A 21,038-nucleotide genomic window follows, 5' to 3' on the forward strand; every position below is an offset into this window, starting at 1 on the left:
ATTGCAGACCAGTTAGGAGTTCAGAATCTGCTTATTGAAGGAGATTCCAAAGTTGTTGCGGGTTGGCTAACAAATCCATATTCAGTTATTTGGTGCTACAGGGACCTTCTGAGGAAAGTTAATTGGTTTTCAAGGAACATGTCTTTTACTTCTCAGTGGGTGGGTAGAACTGCTAATACCATAGCGGATGGGTTAGCTACGCAAGGGGCCTCAAGGGAACATTTATTCTGGGCAGCTCTGTAAATTTTCGTTTTCTAGTCTGATGTAATACAATGTTGTTGTTTAGGAGAGGTACCAGATCGTGCCTCTCCTTGAGCAGTCTGTGTTGTATTATCAAAAAAAGAAGAGAGGAGAAGAAGATATTAAGAGCTTCAGAGGTTTATACACAATTACATTTCCTGCATCTTATATCTTCATTACGATTTCTAGCTAAATTATAGTTCAATTTTGTAAATTTCCTTTAAGACAACTGCATATGGCAAAGACTGGGGTCTAGGGCTGCAGGATCCATAGAGCAGTTCAGAGACCAGAACTTTTCCTCTGTCCAATATTCATAAGATAGAAACCTGCCATTCAATGAGTTCCACCATGGAGATTTACTAGGGGGCAAAATCAGCTTGAAAACAATGTGTTTTTGCAGGAAATATTTTGCATGGCAGAGGATGTTCCATTTAAACTATTGAAAAAAGGAAAAGAAAATAATGCAGAAACCAACAGTTATAAGTCAACTAATCATGCTGATTTTGCTGCAGCCCCTTTCTTGTTAGGTACCAATCTTCTGATTTTTTTTGTCACCTCTCATGATGGACAGGAGTGCTTTTACCTTGTATACTTTTTTTTTATTAGTAGCATCAAATAATAATAATAATAATAACAATAATAATAATTTACTTTGTCTACTTTTCTGCGGCCCTTTTCTTGTTTGGTGCTTGTTTCAAGTGTACAAAGTCAGCTAATGGACTAGTTGGTACCTCAGCCAAACAAGGGACTGTGAGGGAGAATTTGTTCTGAGCAGTGTTGTAATAAAGATTATTTTAGGCTCAACACCCTATTTTAGGGGTTGACAGTTGTATCTTCATATTGTTTTAATGAAGTTACCATTTCCAATAAAAAAAAAAGCATTTGTTACGTTGTTTCTTGGCTTTCTTCAAAGAAAGCCTTCGGAAGACATCCAGGTCATTAAATTAACTATATCAGTGTGCCATTAAAGATGTTAGAAAAACTCCCCTACAACATGAGCACAACAAGGTCCACAGATGAAGAGAACAAACTATATTTCTAAGAAAACATACATGAATTAAGGAAAATGATAAAATTAACTATCATCAGGATAGTACATGGGAATAATTAATGTCTACATTGTAGGTAACACATTCCATCAAAACCATTTTGACACCATACATATCAAAGACTTGATAAGACAGTGACAGAAATATAAATAATCTACCTTGCAAGAATCAGGATTACGTTCATTCCGCCAAGCACCTCTCATAAGTCTGGCATCATCAAAATTAAAGCCTTTCTCATGCTCTTCACTAACTGTTTTTTGTACCTATAAAAGATAAAGGTGTAATACCATTAAGAAAAGAAGAGAAGGAAACTATTATACTTTTCATATAATGTCCAAAGCTACCTCAACTTTTGTGCCATTACGCTGAGCTCCTCCCCTTTCTATTTCAGTTATACCAGCTCCATACACCTCCCCTCCAATTGAGCACTTGAAGAATTCCATCAGGTTTCTTGTTAAAGTTCCCGTTTTGTCAGAAAATATGTATTCAACCTGTCGAAAGAAGTGAGCTCGAAGAACAATTACTTGAATCTTAAATTGGAATTATATAAGAACAAATAACAGATGTCTGGGGGGGAGGTAGCATCAAAAGTTTAATATTTTCTCCAGTTTCTGGAGTATATTTTAGCTTTTATAATTAACAGAAAACAGTGTATCAACTGACCTGACCAAGCTCCTCGTTCAAATTAGATGTACGTGCCAGTGCGGGAGTGTCAGTTTCAATATGATACATATGTAAATCCTTGTTGATAAATTGAGTGGATTGAATAAATTTGATCATCTGAAATGTTATAACCAAATAAATACAATGTAAAAAGAATTACAAGAAAAATCTGAGGAAGGACATATTTTCTTGAACCAACTTGCACCAAGCCATCAACCTAATAAGTTATGAAACCCACCTCAATGGAAACATAGAGAGAAATAGGTATGATTGTTGAGTATAATGTAATTAACGTAAACATAGTCAGAATGGCAACCTGTTAAGAGAAAAAAGAATTAATACTAAAGGTCTTGGTAAAAAACAATGAATAGCAAGATCCTAGCTTTTAGCAACATCTGTGGAAGGAGTAATTTGTACCACAAATCTGTTGCTTGGGTTAAATTGATCTTCAACACTTTCACCAAGGCCCAAGTAATAGTACTTGCGGTTTATGAACAGACCACTGCAGAATTAAACCAAGTAAAGGTTAGCTACTTCACAGAAATTCAGACATGTGCCAACGTACACAGAAAAAACTTAGCAATGAGTAAGATTTAGGAAATTGAGAACAAACTGAACAAATCTATACCTGCCAATGGCTCCAATAAGACACATACAGAAGAGAGCACCAAAAAGAGCAAGTATAAGTTTGTCAAGTTTCCTCTCCAAAGTACTTCTTTTAGAAGGAACATTCATGGCATTCATCATAACCTGAAAATTATTCCATGAATCCAGAAAAACTGATCAAATAAAAGAATGAAAGAGAAAGGGGAGAAATGGCTTGTAATACATCAAACATTTTATATGAAATGTTGAGGATGTCTCCTTCATTGTGGTAAGGGACAACTTTCCCAGAGTTATTTCTAAGGTATGGCCTTGTCCTTCTAAGGAGCCATAAGAGTTGTTGACATCATTGGTAGTTAGGTCTGGATTTATTTATGGTGGGAAATGAGGTCTTAGTTAGAGGAATTTCACTTCTTCCTGTCTTCTTTCCTGACAGAGACCGTTCAAAAGAGATAGTAGAAGTTCAATGGATGTGTCAATCAGTTTATATGCCCAAAGGATTTGCATTATATATCAAAAGTTTACATAAAAGTGAAAGGACCATTGTGCCCTTCACTAAAATAAATAAGAAATAAGATAAATTTACAAGAAATAATAAAAGAAATTGTACAATAAGGTACAAGATAAAATGGTACTCCCAATTGGTTAGCTCATGGTATCTCTACACCCCACCTCAAATTGATGTCGAGGTAGAAGCATCAGTTTGTCAGCCAAGAACTTGTGGCAAGGATGCATCATAGCCTTAGTGAAGATATTAGCTAGTTGAAGGCCACACAAAACATGGGGAAGAGTGATGAGACCAGCAATGAACTGATCTTTGATGAAATGGAAATCAACCTCTATGTGTTTGGTGCACTCGTGGAAAACATGATTAGAGGCAACCTTAATAGCACTGACATCTGCACGATGGGAATAGGAGTAGGAGTCTAGAGGTGAATCATTGAGAAGAGACTGAAACCACACAATTTCACTACAGACAGAGGACATAACTTGATATTCTGCCTTAGTGGGAGGACTTGGAGACAGTCTGTTGTTTCTTACACTTGTAGGAAATAAGGGAATCACCCAGGAAAACACACCAGTCTGTGGTAGATCTTCTAGTGTCAGGGAAGCAAGCCCAATCAACATTTACATAGGATAGCAGATTCAGAGACGCTGATGATGAGAAAAATAGTCCATAAGAGACGGTGCCCCTGATGTACCTAATGATCTTGGGAACTGCTGTCATATGGGGCTGTCTGGGAGAAGAAACAAACTGGCTGACAACTTGAACTGCATAGGAAATACTGGGCCTTGTCATGGTGAGATAGATGAGGCTGCCAACAAGTTGTATACAATGTAAAATCATGAAGGAGTTCACCATCATCCTTAGATAGATTGAGGTTTACCTCAAGAGGAGTATCCACCCGTTTCTCATCAGTGAGGTAAGATAGCTGAAGCTAAGGTTCAAATTTGTGATACGATATGCCCCGTATCAGGTGTATTGTATCACATCGTTGGCTTAATGATATGCCCCTACAAGGGTCATATCGGGGTGTGAACTGGTTCAGGGGGTAGACCAGCCTTAGACTGACCCCTTTGAACCAGTTTCAAAGAAAAAAAGGGAGAGCAAGCTTCGGTACAGGCCGATACGCCCCTACCGGCGTATTAGCCTGTATTGATATTTTGAACCTTGGCTGAAGCAAAGCCATAACATACTTTAAATGATTTACAAAGTATCCTTGAGGGGAACGAGTTATCTCCAGACCTAGGAAGTAAGTTAGAGAGCCAACATCCTTCATCACCAGTAATTAGTATATCATCAACATACAGAAGGAGAAGAGTGATACCCTTAGCTCACTTTAAGACAAAGAGAGAATAATCAGAGGGGCTTTGCACAAATCCAACCTCTGTATTGACAGAATGAAACCTCTCAAACCAAGCTCGAGGTGCCTGCTTGAGAACATAAAGAGATCTCTTGAGGTGGCAAACCATAGTTGAATCATCATAGTATCCAAGAGGGGGTTTCATAACAATGTTTCCTTCAAGTGACCATTAAGGAAGGCATTCTTGACATCCACTTAATGAATATCCCATTGTTTCACTACTGAGATAGCTAACACCAAGCGGACTGTAGTCATCTTTGCAACTGGTGCAAAGGTCTCCTCATAGTCAATCCCCTACTTTTGTGGTCATCTTTGCAACTACTGCCAATGATTAAGGCATCTAGGGGTGTAGAGATGAGGTCCCAAGTCTCATTCTCTGCAAGGTCCTAAATTTCTACATCCAACTTCTTTTTAGTGTGGGACTGCTATAGCCTACTAATGAGTTTTTGGAATATCTATAGATAATAAGACAACAAAGAAGGAGCTATGGTTGGTGGGAAAACCATAATGGTCAAGGGTTCTAGAGATACAAGAGGAATGACGTAGAGGAGAGGATGAAATGAATGCTAAGGAAGAAGGTCTTGAATTAGTACTTATAGTGTTTGGAGGAGTGGAACCATGAGTTGGTGGAGAAGGGTTAGAGGTGTAGGTGCTGGGGCAACCAATTGCTTCCTTACATACTGGCGAAGAGGCTCTAGGAAGGTAGAGGTGGAGTTCACAATACCTATAGAATCAATGGAAGGCAAAACAGAGATAGGAGTAGGGAGTTTAACAATACGAGCAAAGAAGGAAATATTCTCAAGAAAGACAACATTTATAGAAATCCAAATCTATTGAGCTTGAGGGTCATAGCAAAGAAACCCCTTATGATGCAAGCTATCCCATGAAAGGGTACAAAGCCGATTGAGGAGTAAGTTTTGTGTGTTCAAGAGGGAGATGAACAAAGCAAGCACAGTAAAAAACATGAAGCAAAGATTACTTTGGAGGGAGATGAAATAAGAATTAACAAAGAGATGTATCATGAAGAACTGGAGAGAGAAGCAAGTTTATAAGGCATACAACAATACTTTCTGCCTCTGCCCAAAAGGAAGTAGGTACATGAGAGTCTTGCATAAAGTCCTCATAAGACTCAAAATGTGCCCATTTTTTTGCTCTATCACCCCCATTTTGTTGTGGGGGTCCTAGGGCATGATCTTTGTGGTTAAATTCCCTGTTCCTTCAGATAGCTTTGAAAGTCTCCATCGAGGTATTTCCCCCTAAGTTTGTGTGAAACACACCAATAGTAGCATCAAATTGGTTTCTAATAAGGGCCTGAAATGTTTAAATGAAGTGAAAACTTCTGACTTTTGTCTTAAAACATATATCTAGGTGTAGTGAGTATAGTCATCAACAAAAATAGTAAAGTATTGGTATCCCAACCTTGAGGTGGGAGATGACCAAACATCACTGTGAATCAACTTAAAAGGAATAGACGTGTGTAGTAGTAGATGGAAAAGCTAAAACATGTCCTTTAATCAAACAAACCACATGAAATGAAAGATCCTATCAATATGAGCAAAAGAAGTAGCTACAAAAGACAAACAAGCAAAACAAAATAAAAATTCCAAGTTTCTTAACATAAAGGTGGCCAAAGGCATCTATGCCAAAGATGTCATTAATTATTTTTGTAGGCAAGTTTAGTACTAGGAGTAATAGAAAGTAAACATGAAGAAGTAGGTGAAGTTTATAATTTCTTGAACTCCAAAGCAAATAATTGTCCCAGTCTTCGCTCCTTCCCCTTCACCGTTCCAGTTCACTCAATCGTTTAAAAAGTGCAAGGCACAAAAAAGTGCAAGGGACATTTTTGCACAAGGTGAGGCACACACCTTTTTGAAGCAAGTCACAAAAATGCAAAATATTAAACACATTATAATTAAAAATATAAACTTAAGTATTAAAATAAATGTTTTAAAGAAACCTATTATCTCAAATTAAAATACATAAACATAACATGTAAAACATATTTAAAATGAAAATTTAAAAATAAAATCAAGCACAACATATAAAACATATTCAGGCATGTAAACTCTTAATCTCTTTATTTTTTTCCCAATTGCATTACTCCAAATAGTTAATGTGATGTTAAGCATTATGCATTCCTAATTCTACGAGCCGCCTTTGTACGAAGCCTCTCGAGGCAAGCCCAAACAAGTCCATGTTAGGGTCTAGAAATTATCTTTTATTACGATGGATTAATGAGCAACATTAAAAAATATGGGGTTTCGGAGCATAGGTAGGCATAGATGCTAAACACAACAAACAGAAAAAATGCACAGATTTTCAAAAGGCATGCACCTGGGCTGAAGCACAAGGTGCACTAGGTGCACTAGGCGTGTGCCTTTTGAAAGTGTTGCCCTTAAGACCTAGGTGAGGCGCATACCCTAAAATGTGCCTCACTTGTGCGCCTAGGCATGCTTTTTAAATCACTAAGTTGGCTAGCCCTGTATCAAGCATCCATCACGAGAAAAAGAAACTACGTCACCATCCTCTCCCAGTTGACCAACAAAAATTAAATTAGTAGTAAGTTTTGGAACAAGAAGGGTCTTAGGAAGATGAAACTATGAAGAAGAAGAGGTATGTAAAGTCAAGTCATTATAACCAAGAATTTCAAGTTTTTCATTGTTTAAATACAACGTTTTGTTCTAGGGTTATTTTAGTCTTTTTACCTTTCTTTTTAATTCTGTTTTGTCTCTGTTCTTAAATCATAGTATCAGGGGTAATATTGTAATTTTCATTTCAATATGAATATAAACATATAGGGGTGGCAGTTTAGTCTCATTCGACTAAAACTGTTTGCCCTATTCTCCTCATATTCTTCTTCTCTTCTTCTTCCTCTCTATTACCTCTCTTCTAGGGCCTGCTGCAGGTGTTTTTCTTGGCTTATTGGATTAAATACAGGTCTGATAACATGGTATCAGAGCCTGGTTGATCGACCTACTCGCCTGCATCAGTAAAGGATGCCTGAGACTGCATCATCTGAAGTTTTCTGCTAATAAAAGGTGAAAGGAAAGGGAAAGACCAAAAGAGACTGATTGCCCAGAAGGTTAGGAGCATAGTTTTCAACGCGCCAAGTCGAGGCTAGGCGACAGAGGGGCGCCTAGGCGTCACCTAGGCAATGGATTTTTTAAGTAAAAATCACGTATCCTAGGGTAGTTCCCTAGGTTCCATAATCAACTTTCTTTAATAACTAGAAGAAGAAGTGTGTTGATTAGACAATTTTAAGTTCTTCCTTTACTTATTGGTTCAGATTTTGAAGTCATTGACAGTTCAATACAGCAGTTAGCAATGTTTGTGTTGATTAAACCCTAACAAATAAGAAAATAATAAAAAGAAATTTGTTTATAAACACAAAAAATGAATATTTTTCTTTAATAATGTCTATTTTATAATTATAATCTAAAAAAAACAATATAAAAGTATTTTATTACACAATATGAAAAACTGCTTGGTGACTGGGCGAGGTGAGCCTCCAAGGGCGCCTTGTCGGCTAGACAACTATGGTTAGGAGGCTTCCATGCCTCAAGTTGCATTGTCGGTTGGTTTTGATGGTGTATTAGACTCCCTCTATTTGGCAGTTCGATAAGGGACTGCAAATGTGTAGGTTGGGTGATTATTGTTTGTGTTTGGTGGGTTGGTCTTTGTGAATGGTGAGGTTGGTTGATTTGTAGAAGGGTTTCTTGTGTTGATGTTCGATAAGGGGTTGTGGCTATGTGGTTGTTGTTTCCATGCCAAAAGTGAAGTCTGTTGAGTGTTTTTGTTGTCTCTAAAAGGTGTATGTCTTGAGAGAGTGTTTCAGAAATAACTTGTGACTGATGGCAGCTTCTGGTAATGAAAACAAAACAAGTGTTATGGTACAACTAGATTTCATGGCTGTACAGATGATGCCTGTCAAACTTAATGGTCAATTAAAGTATATTAAGGAAAATAAACCAGACCCAGGGGCTGTAGGGTATAATGATTGGACTCAGGAGAATGCACAGATCATTACATGTCTTTGGAACAATATGGAACCTCATATTGGTGTGAACTTGATGTTCTTTGATACTGCAAAAGAAATTTGGGAACATGCCAAACAACTGTATCCTGGACAGAATAATGTAACTAGAATATATCAATTATACCAGGAATACTTTCAGTTACAACAAGGTGATAAGAGTGTGGAGGAGTACTATGCTAGTTTAAAGAGTTTGCGCAATGAGCTGGATTCGTACCAGCCCCGTCCAATTGATCTCAAAGTACAAAAACAACAAAGAGATCAGTTGGACGTAGCAAGGTTTCCTTCTAGATCGAGGGGTGAATTTGAACCGGTTCATGACCAGATTTTAGGTAGTAGTGATATACCCACACTATCAGAAGTTTTCTCTAGAGCCAGAAGGGTTGCGAACCCACATACAGATAGTACTCTAGTATTAGAGAAGTTGGCTCTAGCTGCAACCAGAGATGGTAAAGGTGGCTCATGTGGTAGAAGCAACTATCCCAGAGGGGGTAACCATGGCATGAAAGGAGGTCGTGGTGGTGGTAGAGATGGGAACATTAGAGGTTGTGGTGTCGGTGTTGGTGGTCAAGGAATGGTCAAAGAATGCAACTATTGTGGACGAGAAGGACATATTGTGAACTACTGTTATGATTTGCATGACTGCCATCTACTTGGGCCAGTCATGCTGCTGTAGAAAGAAATAGTGATACTACAGGTGATGAGTCTACTGCTTTAGGAATTGGAAGGAGTATGAAAATCTTCGTTTGCCCTCTTCTTCCCCGGTAATATTGCAACTCTTGCAAAGTCAGATAAAACATGTCTTCTTTCCTCTTCTAAACCATGGATTATTGATTTTGGGGCTTCAGATCGCTTGACTGGGTCCTCAGATCAATTTACATCTCTATCCCCTCCCTCCACTACCCAGTCGGTTACTCTGGCTGATGGTACTACCTCTCTTGTTTCTGGTACCAGTGGTGTAACTTTATATTCTGATTTAACTTTGCCTTTGGTGCTCTATGTTCCCAAATTTCCATTTAGTCTTATGTTTGTTAGTAAGTTGACAAAATCTTTGAATCACTCCATCTCATTCTTTCTGTCCTATTGTGTTTTTTAGGATCTCGAGACGAGGAAGATGATTGGTGGCGGGCATGAAGTTGGAGGATTGTATTTTCTCGATGGTGGTGGATCACAAACAACTCTTCATTCTTCTGTTACACTGTTGCATTGGCATCGACAGATGGGTCATCCCTCTCTTTCAGCTCTCAAGAGTCTTGTTCCCGATGTAGTGTTTGTTCGTGAGTTACAGTGTGAAGTTCGTTAGCTTAGTAAACATCATTATGTCTCTTTTTTTCCAAGGGAATTTACTAGAGTCTTAAGTCTTTTTGAATTGGTTCATTAAGATTTTTGGGGTCCTTGTCTAGTTGAGTCTTACAATGGTTTTAAGTATTTTGTTTCCTTTGTTGATGATTTTTCAAGGATGACTTGGATTTATTTAATGAAATCTCGTACAAAAGTGTTTGATATTTTTCTCTCTTTTTATGCCGAAATCTAGAATCAATTTGGTATCTCCATTAAATATTTTCTTTCAGACAATGCAAAAGAATATTTTCAATGCCCATAAGTTTTTTGAACCTCATGGCATTATACATCAATCACCCTGCTCCTCTACTCCACAACAAAATGGAGTGGCTGAGCAGAAGAACAGACATCTACTTGACACTTCTCAAGCATTTTTTATTCAAAGTTCAGTTCCAAAAAAATATTGGAGTGATGCTGTCCTCACCTCTTGCTTCCTCATTAATTGTATGCCATCTTTAGTGTTATGTGGTTCTCATTTCTTGATTGTCTTTCCTTCTCAATCTTCATTCCCTTTGCCTTGTGTGTCTTTGGTTGTAACTGTTATGTTCATTGTCTGGGTCCCAGTTTGGATAAGTTGGACGCTCGTGCTCTTAAATTTGTATTTCTGGGGTACTCTTGGACCTAAAAAGGGTAGAAGTGCTACAACACTTCTTTTAGTTGCTCCTTTGTTCTTCTTGATGTGACCTTTGAGAAAATTCCCTTCTTTTCATCTATGGAGCCTACTTCTCTTGATAACTTATCCACACCTCTCTTCCCTTACCAATGGAGGTGTCTGTTACTACTCCTGATGTTTAAGAGACAACGCGATTACCAATCCATAGAGTGTATGCTCACTATCCCTATGGCATCGTGTTTCAGCCTACTCCAACTCTGCCTCAACCATCATTGGCTTCTTTGTCGACGGATCAGTCTCATTTGGATCTTCCCATTGCACTTCATTGTAGAAAGATTGGGCTGAATAGGCCCTAGCCCATTACTGTCTTATTGTTAGTTCTTCCTAGTTGTTTTGTTTGCTAATGGGCCTTTAATTCTTTTTTATGTTTTCTTAAGTATGTTGATGAGCTAGATGCCCACTTAAGGGTAGACTTATAATTTGTTCAATCTTAGTACGATTAATAAAAGATAAGAGAGGTGGAAGAGGACACCATTGAACTCTTCTTCCTTTCTCCATTTTCTCCTTTTTTCTCTTTGTTATAATTTAAAAATATTTTACTGATTTTTATTGAACTAAATCACATCTTTTGCAAAGGTAAGAGTGGTTGTACTAAACATCCTATATCTCGTTATGTTTCATTTACACATTTATCTCCATCCTATCGGAATTTTGTCTCTTCTATCGTCTATGTTTGTTCATAGATCTCTTCATAATGTCCTCCTTTCTCCGGAATGGAAGAGGTCGGTGGATGAGGAATTTCATGCTCTTCAATCTAATCATACTTGGAACCTCACTTCTCTTCCTCCAGGGAAGAAAGCAGTTGGTTGTTGGTGGGTTTACACTGTTAAGCATCTTGCAGATGGTAGTGTGGAGAGATATAAAGCACACTTAGTAGGCAAAGGGTACACATAGACCTATGGAGTTGATTACACTAATACATTTTCACCTGTAGCTTGAAGAAATAGTTGGTTAGCCACGAGTGTGGGGTTCCATACCCACACTCAGGCTCTAGTGTGTGTGGTTTTATACCCACACCTAGTTGTTTCTAATTTCTTTTATTAGTAGTTTCTAATTTCTGTTATTAAGAGTTTCTAATTTCTGTTAAGTTGGGCTGGCTGACCTTATTGTTTCTATTTTTTGTTTATTTCCTATTCTTGTAAGGATCCTAAAAGCTATAAATAAAGGAGTGTATGGGGCAGTAGATCATTCACCACTGAACCCCTTCTTTCTTTTCTCCTCTCTTCACTCTCTCTCTCTCTCTCTCTCTCTCTTCCTCTCTTTTCTTCTCTTCAAACCTGTAATACAGTAAACAGTTCTTCTTCTTCTTTCAAGTTGATATCAGAGCCTTAGATCTAGGGTTTCTCATGTGGATTTAATTCAGCCGACCACATGAGAATTGTTTAGGGCTGAAAGTTCAGAAAGATCCTTATTTCGTCTGATTCTTGGAGGTTGCAAGAAGGCTTTAGCTGCTGTCCTAAGATTGGAGAAAGCTTCTTGTAATCAGGAAGAATCAGGCAGGAATTGAGTGATCAAGATCGATTCTTGATCAAGATTGGAGGTGCCGATCAGTTTTTTTTTTCTTGGTTCTTTGATCAAGATTCAAGGTGCTGACAGTAATTGATTGATCAAGTTTGAAGACTAAAGGTAGCAATCAGTTTTCTGGGCTTTTTTCTTCATAAAGTACCTTTTCTTGAGATTGATACTCAAAAGGACTTTGTTATTCATTCAGAGAGGTACAGATAGAAAATCTTAGGACTGATATCAATCAGTCCAGGACTGATATCAATCCCAGGATAGTAGTTGATTGTTATCTAACTGCAAAATCATTGTCCTAGGTTGGCTGTTATCAGCCTTGAAATACAGTTTTTTCTTGTCACAGTAGTTTAAAGCCTCTTCTTAACTTAGAATGGAATATAAGAACGAAGGGGAAGGTGCTTTTGGGACTGGTGGTTCAGGTAACATGACTGAAAACACCTTTCAGATTACAACTGTTAAGTTTGATGGATCAAACTACTTGGAATGGGCCCAATCAGCCATGATGGCTATTGGGGGTAAAGGAAAATTGAACTTCTTGCTAGGGGATGTGAAGGAACCCTCCAAGGAGGACCCTACTTATGCTAGGTGGGTCCAAGAAAATTTTTTGGTGATAACATGGCTGTGCAACTCTATGCGGCCACACATCAGCAGAAACTACTTGTGGGCCAAAACAGCTAAGGAAATATGGGATGTTATGAAGGAAACTTACTCTTAGCCTCTTAATGAATGTTGCTAGGGCTTATGAGTTAAAATGTGAGGTTAAAAATCTGAGGCAAGGAGAGAAGCAGGTATCTGTTTACTTTTCAACCTTAAAATCCCTGTGGCATGAAATTGACCATCTTGAAACAATTGAGTGGGAGAGTTGGAAAGATGCACAAACATATAGAAAGCAGGTTGAACTAACTGATTTTTTGAGTTCCTAGCTGGTCTGAACTCTGAATATGACATTGTGAGACAACAGTTGTTGACAAGAGATGGTGTGACGTCACAAGCCTATTCCCTAGTGCATAGTGAAGAAACTAGGAGAAAGGTTATGTTGCAACAACAGCCTTCCGAATCAGCCTTGGTAGTAGTTAGACCTAAATCTGGGGGGATAAGGAGAAGAAGGAAGCTAAGAAGTACTTGGTATGTGAACACTGCAAGAAACCTAAACATACTAAGGACACCTATTGGAAGTTGCACCCTCATCTAGTTCCAACAAAGCTTAGAAATAAGAAAGGGAATGCTAATATGGCTGTCAACACTGATAGTACAACTTCATCAGGCACAAGAGGCACTCCTCTAGATACCCTAGTTGCATTCTGAGCTGCTCTGACTCAGCTAGAAAATGAATTTAGTAATTCAGCTCAGCCTACATCAGCTCAACAACCTACTTCAGCTCTTGCTCATACAAGTACAAGAGCTACTGCTTGTCATGCTTCTGTCCCAAGTAACACTAGACCTTCCTGGGTAATAGATTCAGGTGCTTCAGATCATATGACTAACATATATACTCTATTTAGCACCTATTGTTTATCTTCTGGGAGAGACAAAGTTTCTATTGCTAATGGCTCTCTTGTATCAATTTCTGGCAAGGGAGACATCAGATTATCAGATACCATCACCCTATCCTCAGCTTTGCATGTTCCCAAGCTTAGTGCTAACTTGCTTTCAATTAGTAGTATCAATAAAAATCAAAACTATTTGGTAACTTTTTTCCCTGATCAATGTATTTTTGAGGATCTGAAAACAAAGAAGGTGATTGGAATTGGCCATGAGATGAATGGAGTCTACCTGCTGGAACATTCACAGGGGGAGTAGAGTGAAGCAGGGAAATTGTTTGTTTCTCAGTCTTGTAGTAAGATTATGCTTTGGCACAACCGCTTAAGTCATTTATCTTTTGGGTCTTTAAAGAGTCTTTTTCCAAACTTGTTTGAGCCAGTAGAAGTGTCTGGGTTAAAATGTGAAAGTTGTGAACTTGCAAAACATAGTAGATCATCTTATCCTTTAAGTAATAAAAGAAGCAACCTTCCTTTTGAGATTGTGCATACCAATGTTTGGGGGCCCTACCATACTCCCAACAGGGGGTACAGTTGTTTGGGGACCTCATCTCGAGAGTGCATAAGATAGACCCATGAAAAACGGGTAATAGTCATCAACAAATAATAAGATCCATGGCCATTTGGTGTTGCAGAAGTGTTATGGCTGAGATCCTTGCTTAATGAGTTGGAGGTTGATTATGAGAAGCCTCTGATGCTGTATTGTGATAATCAAGCTATAGTAAATATTGCCCATAACCCAATACAGCATGATAGGACTAAGCATATCGAGGTTGACAGACATTTTATCCGAGAGCGAGTCGCATCTCAAGAAGCATGCCTTCCTTACATTGCCTTATACATGCAGTTAGCTAATCTCTTCACCAAAGCAGTCACAAAAGGAAAATTGGAGACAGATCTACACAAGTTGGGCATGACAAATATCTACTCCCAACTTGAGGGGGAGTGAAGAAATAGTTGGTTAAACACGAGTGTGGGGTTCCATACACACACTCAGGCTCTAGTGTGTGTGGTTTCATACCCACACCTAGTTGTTTCTAATTTCTTTTATTAGTAGTTTCTAATTTCTTTTTAGTAGTTTCTAATTTCTTTAGTTTCTAGTTTCTGTTATTAGAATTTTCTACTTTCTGTTAATTTGGGCTGGCTGGCCTTATTGTTTCTATTTTTTGTTTATTTCCTATTCTTGTAAGGATCCTAAAAGCTATAAATAAAGGGTTGATGGGGCAGCAGATCATTCACCACTGAACCCCTTCTTTGTTTTCTCCTCTCTTTACTCTCTCTCTCTCTCTCTCTCTCTCTTTCTCTTTTCTTCTCTTCAAACCTGTAATACAGTAAACAGTTTTTCTTCTTCTTTCAAGTTAGCTAAAATGGGTTTAGTCCGTGTGCTTATCTCTCTGGATACACACTTTGATTGGCCATTGTTTCAGAAGAGGTGTATATAGAGCAACCTCCAAGGTATGTTACTTAGGGGGAGGAAGGAAAGGTGTGTCGGTTGAAGCAATCTTCGAGGGCCTGGTTTGGGAGATTTAGTAGTGGAGTACAGCAGTTTGGGATGACACAATGTAGGGTTGATCACTTCGTGTTCAGTAGAAATACTACCTTTGGAAAGATTGCATTGTCAGTCTATGTTGTTGATATTATTACCATAGGAAGCGATGAGCATGGCATTGAAGAGCTCAAATAGTTCCTACAAAGTCAATTCTAGTCTAAGGACTTGGGACACTTGAAATATTTTTTGGGCATAGAAGTGGCAAAGTATGTGCTTGAGTTGTTGGAAGAGATTGGTCTATTAGGGGAAAAACCAGTGGATACTCTTATAGAACCGAATGTGAAGATGTTTGATAGTGAGGGGGAGCCCCTAAATGATCTTGGACGATATAGTAGAGTAGTTGGAAAATTGATTTATTTAACCATCACAAGACCAAACATTTCCTCCAGTGTTGGACTATTGAGTCAATTCATGCAAAACCCAAGGACAATCCATTTGGAAGGTATTGCTAGAGTTCTACGCTATTTAGAGGGTGCTCGGGGTCAAGGGTTGTTGTATAAGAAAGGGAGAGACTTCTCATTTGAAGGATGTACAGATGCTGGTTGGGTAGGATCAATTACTAACAAGAAACCAACAACTGGTTACTATATGTTTTTGGCAGGCAATTTGATCTCTTGGAAGAGCAAGAAACAGAATGTGGCGGCGAGGAGTAGTGTTGAGACCGAGTATAGAGCCATGGCCCACACTACATGCAAGCTGGTGTGGTTGAAACAGTTGTTACAGGAGATGGGAATATCAATCACAACTTCCATGAAGCTACTTTGTGACAACCAGGCAACCATTTATATCTCCTCCAATCTAGTGTATCATGAGAGGACTAAACACGTAGAGGTGGATTGTCACTTTGTAAGAGAGAAGGTGGTTAGTGGAGAAATCATTACCCCATATGTGAAGTCTGAAGATCAACTAGCTAATCTATTCACCAAAGGATTGAGTGGTGCTCGGATGAAATATATTTGTAACAAGTTGCGGCAAGGAGTAGTGTTGAGGCCAAGTATAGAGCCATGGCCCACACTACATGCAAGTTGGTGTGGTTGAAACAATTGTTACAGGAAATGGGAATATCAATCACAACTCCCATGAAGCTATTTTGTGACAACCGGGCAACCGTTCATATCTCCTCCAATCTAGTGTATGATGAGAGGACTAAACACATAGAGGTGGATTGCCACTTTGTAAGAGAGAAGGTGGTTAGTGGAGAAATCATTACCCCATATGTGAAGTCTGAAGATCAACTAGCTAATCTGTTCACCAAAGGATTGAGTGGTGCTCGGATGAAATACATTTGTAACAAGTTGGAGTTGTATGATATATATATGCTCCAACTTGAGGGGGAGTGCTAAAATACAATGTTTTTTTTCTAGGGTTATTTTAGTATTTTTCCCTTTCTTTTTAATTCTGTTTTGTCTCTGTTCTTAAATCATAGTATCAGGGGTAATATTGTAATTTTCATATTCATTATGAATATAAACATATAGGGGGCGGCAGTTTAGTCTCATTCGACTGAGATTGTTTGCCCTATTCTCTTCATATTCTTCTTCTCTTCTTCCTCTCTATTACCTCTCTTCTCGGGCCTGCTGCAGGTGTTTTTCTTTGTTTATTGGATTAAATACAGGTCTGATAACATTAACCATTGGCCGTAATGATATGCTTATTCAAGGATTTTGGTTTAAGATACTGACCAAAGTATGCCCTCATTATATGATTGGAGGCACCAGAGTCAATTACTCAAAGGTGATTTGGAGAAGAGCAATAAAGTGAAGACTCACCAGATAGACAAATAGCAGAGAAAGCAGAAAAAAATGGCTGAAGAGACCAGCTATTGCGTCTTTTCCTCAAAAATAACTCCAGAAGACTCACCTTTGACTGAAGTAGGTGTTGGAGGGGAAGGGATAGTACCACTGTCTGAATTATCCATGATTGTCTGATATGCCGTGCTGATTTTTCTTATAACCTGAAGTGTTTCCTTTAGATGGGTGAGTGGGGCATTCAGATATTATATGCCCATGTTTCTTGCAATAGGTGCAAGTGTTCTTTTGGCAATGTGAAACAATATGACCATATTCTTTTCACTCATAACATCGTACCTTGGAAAGGTCCATTGGTTTTGATTTGTTTGCAAAATAAACAGCTTCAGCCCCAGAATCATGCTTCCCATTGATGGTAGACTTAAGTAACCAGCCTTGTTTCTTCCCTAAGAAGTTCCTCCAATATAGTATCCAGATTTGGAGTAGAATCCCTACTCAAAATATTTGATCTAATAACTTCATATTCAGGCCTCAAATGCATCAGAAAATGCATAATCTTCCTTCTATCAAAGTTCTACTTCATACTCTTGACACAACAAGCTAACAAAGAGTCTCCCATGTGCACTAATTCGTACTCAGTCCATAAATTGATAAAACCAGCATAGTACTATTGGATCATCTCCCCTTGAGTGTAGGAAAAGATCTCTGTTTTAATTTGATATTGTCGAGAGAGGTTGGACTACTGATAGACCTTCTCCATGAATTCAAACATTTCCTTTATAGTCTTAAAACCCCTCATCAGAATGGCTATGTCAGTCTCGACTGAGCCAAGAATCCATGATTCTATTCTTGCATTATCTATCTTTCACTGTTTCAGCCCTTTGCTGTCAGATTCATTAGGCTTGGCCATCAAACCATCCACATAACCCCAAAGGCCTTGCCCCTCAACATAGAACTTGAAGTGAAACTTCCATAGAGCATAGTTTCTTCCAATAAACTTGATTGACATCATTTAAAAAAACACCAAGAACAGATGTTGTAACAAGTAGAAAGGACATAACAGGCTTTAAATCACTCAAAACTGATTTGATTTAATGGAGAATAATCAGATTTCCTAAAGGAAATGCTCTCAAAAAGCAGTAGATCAAGTAACAGTCCTAAAAAGGAAAGTTGAGAGTCGATTCCAAGAAGATTCAATTAGAAACCCTACCAGCAATGATCCAAACACCAAAACAGGTTAGAAACCCTAACCTGTTATGTTGTCTTCTATAGAAAACAGCAAGAAAAGGGACTGATCGGAACAGTTGCCAGAAGACCACCAAAAACTTCAGCAACAGAGCAACAGAACAGTCCTTCAATGTACTTTAATCGTAGCAAAACAACAGAAAGAGAGAAGTTTTCAGCAGATCGAGGTTAGAACTTGCTCTGATACATGACAGAGACCATTCAAAAGAGACAGTAGAAGTTGAAGGGGTGTGTGTCAATCAGTTTACACGCCCAAAGGATTTGCATTATATATCAGAAGTTTACATAAAAGTGGAAGGATCATTGTGTCCTTCACCAAAATAAATAAGAAATAAGATAAGTTTACAAGAAAGAATAAAAGATATTGTACAATAAGGTATATACAAGATAAAATGGTACTCCCAACCTGTCAGCCCATATTATCTCTACACTTCCCACTACTGTTCTTTCTGTCTTCCTTCCCAGGATCAATGCATTAGATCAATGAAAATCAAATATAGCAAGAACTTTGGTCAATCCAATGCTAACTATGATCTCATGCCAGACATATTGATCCCTTACTGGGTTACATAGATGGTCCAACATGGAATAGGGGACAAGGGGTTAGCAAGTCAAACTATACCCAAATGCCACATACCTTTGTTTCATGCCCAGTAAATATAACAGCTCCAACTATATATTCTGTGTTCCTTAGACTGCATCCCTGAAAAAAAAGCAGAAGCATAATGATCAACAATAAGCATGAATTTCTAAAATTGATTCTTATCATATTCACAATTGTGTCAAAGTGAAAGGCATCTAACATAAGATTTATAACATGCGTGCATTAGGCTAAAAAAACAAAGTTATTAATGAGGCACAAATAGAAAAATAAATCATACTCTTAATAATAATTGATTTGGTGTAAGAGGCAGTGTTTGTTTTTCGACCATAAGGTTGCCAGTGAAAGTGTACAATGAGTTATTTGGTTGTTCACACTGTACTTCCCCTGTAATCAACAAACAAATCTTTATAAGAAAAAAAAAACATAAGAATCAAGAAAATAAATAGATGAAATTGCAAGTAATACAGTACCAACTATAAAGAAGACTAGAAAGTAATGAAGTTTTACATTGTGTGTCATTTGCTTATGTCAACCGTAAGGCAGCATGAAACATCATTAAGAGGGAAAAGATCAGTATATTGTTCTGCAAACACATTTATACCGCTTGAGTAAAATTTACATTTTTACCACATAATTTGCACCTCCATGGTGTAAAATATGCATCCCAGAAAGTGATTAGAAATTTTATTCCTCTTCCTCCCCCTCATACTCTTCCATATAGAGTGTCACATTATTTTACTTCCCTCCAAACAAACAAAGCGAAGCAAAATCTGAAGCAAAATTGAACCAGATTTGGCATATCATTGTGTGCGTGTCTCTATATATAATCATAGTTTTCAAGACACCAAGGAGAACCAGGGCAACAGGGAGGGTGTCTTGTCACCTAGGCAATGAGTTTTTTGTAATAAGATAATATAAGCCCCAGAGTAGTTCCCTAGATTTTATGGTAATCAGCAATTATCCTATCCTTGACTAATAATTACCATAATCCTCATGAAATAAGTATAAAACTTATACAAAAACATAAAAAATCAACATATTTATGAGAAGAAAAAGAAGAAAGAGAAGAAAACATAGGGGCTGAGCCCTTGTTTTTATTATAGGAGGAAGAGGAACAGTAATAATAATATATTATTATTAATGTAACAACAACAACAACAACAATTCTTTGGTTACTCTCATGTGCTGATTGGATAAAATCTTCAAGTTCTTCTTTGCTTGTTGGTTCAGGTTTTGAAATCTCAATAACTTGTGTATCCATTGAACCCAAACAAATAAGAAATATATAAAAAGTAAATAATATAAGAATTATAAAGCCACAAAATGAATAATTTAGTGTAATATTATAATATCATAAAATATAAATATAAAAATACTATGCAGCACCATATACAAAAATATGTAGGCGCTTGGGAGAGGCTACCCTCCAAGGGCACCTTGTCCCCCAAAAAAAATCGAAAAAAAATGAACCAGAATTATACTCCTCAATTTTGTAATGGTGCAAACAAAAGATGCAATAAAGACAGACGAAGCCCTTATTAACATCAAAATGAATAATTGATAGTGGATTGCCATAATTTGCTTTAGTGTAACCAGCCAGAGTAATAAGTTTCACTCTATGCTTTCAAAACCAATTCAAAGAACTCAGTCCCAACACCTTTGGCCCAATAGAAACTAAAGCATTGGTTGAATTCTAAAGAACAAAGGTTAAACCTTTAAATTCAGAGGCCTTATCAGCAGTCAAGTAATCCCATGTCCTTTCAAGCGCCTTTCTAATCTTCAAATTTGTTTCACCATCAAGATTTGCAGTCTGTGATGGGGAGAAACTTGAAATGAGATGTGGAGGCAGGTATATTCTTGAGTTTTATTAGGTAAATACATTTAATTAAAAACAAAAAAGAACTGTTCAAAGTAAGAAAAGAAAAGATGAAAAGAAAAACCTCAATGTAGCAGACACCATCAGGATTTGTACTTGCAAGGAACAGTAAATCTGCAGGAAAGAAGCCATCTTGTTTAACCTGCAATCATGCAACATTAATCTTAGAAGTATGATAAAGTACTACTGCAATACTAGGCTGACAATTTAGCTAAGGGGTTAATAGAAACTAACTATTTTGGGCAATTTGTAACAATTTATGGGGAGGGATAGCTTGCTAATGCTCTTATTTTTGTATAAATTGATGTCATTTTTCTGTTTTTTGTAATGAATCTTAATTTCTTTGTTGCTGATCAAAAGAAAATAAGTACTACTGATATACAAGGAACACAGTAAAAAATTATATGAAATGAATGTGACAAGTAGACAAGGCATCCTGTTATTTTGCTCTATGTTTCCAGGTGGGTAGTCAATAAAACAAAAGTAAGAGATG

At 37.7% G+C, this 21,038-nt stretch overlaps 1 protein-coding gene across 5 annotated transcripts in view; it reads right to left on the bottom strand.

The window, feature by feature from the left end:
- LOC104608019 (phospholipid-transporting ATPase 3-like) overlaps nucleotides 1–21,038 on the bottom strand; it is a 131,424-nt gene that overhangs the window by 30,104 nt on the left and 80,282 nt on the right. For all 5 annotated transcript variants that reach the window (XR_016085867.1, XM_088904345.1, XM_088904344.1 and 2 more), the window contains 10 exons: nucleotides 20,610–20,687; nucleotides 20,383–20,479; nucleotides 18,947–19,053; nucleotides 18,703–18,768; nucleotides 2,581–2,702; nucleotides 2,370–2,454; nucleotides 2,191–2,268; nucleotides 1,953–2,069; nucleotides 1,634–1,780; nucleotides 1,448–1,552 (listed from right to left, as the gene is read on the bottom strand). Coding sequence is in view for 4 of the 5 variants with exons in the window: in XM_088904345.1 (XP_088760471.1) it covers nucleotides 1,448–1,552; nucleotides 1,634–1,780; nucleotides 1,953–2,069; nucleotides 2,191–2,268; nucleotides 2,370–2,454; nucleotides 2,581–2,702; nucleotides 18,703–18,768; nucleotides 18,947–19,053; nucleotides 20,383–20,479; nucleotides 20,610–20,687 (1,002 nt within the window). In the remaining variant the exon portion in view is untranslated. The remainder of the gene's footprint in view (nucleotides 1–1,447; nucleotides 1,553–1,633; nucleotides 1,781–1,952; nucleotides 2,070–2,190; nucleotides 2,269–2,369; nucleotides 2,455–2,580; nucleotides 2,703–18,702; nucleotides 18,769–18,946; nucleotides 19,054–20,382; nucleotides 20,480–20,609; nucleotides 20,688–21,038) is intronic.

This window comes from Nelumbo nucifera, chromosome 4, assembly GCF_055504915.1.
Source record: "Nelumbo nucifera cultivar China Antique chromosome 4, China Antique-T2T, whole genome shotgun sequence".
Classification (NCBI taxonomy): Eukaryota; Viridiplantae; Streptophyta; class Magnoliopsida; order Proteales; family Nelumbonaceae; genus Nelumbo; species Nelumbo nucifera.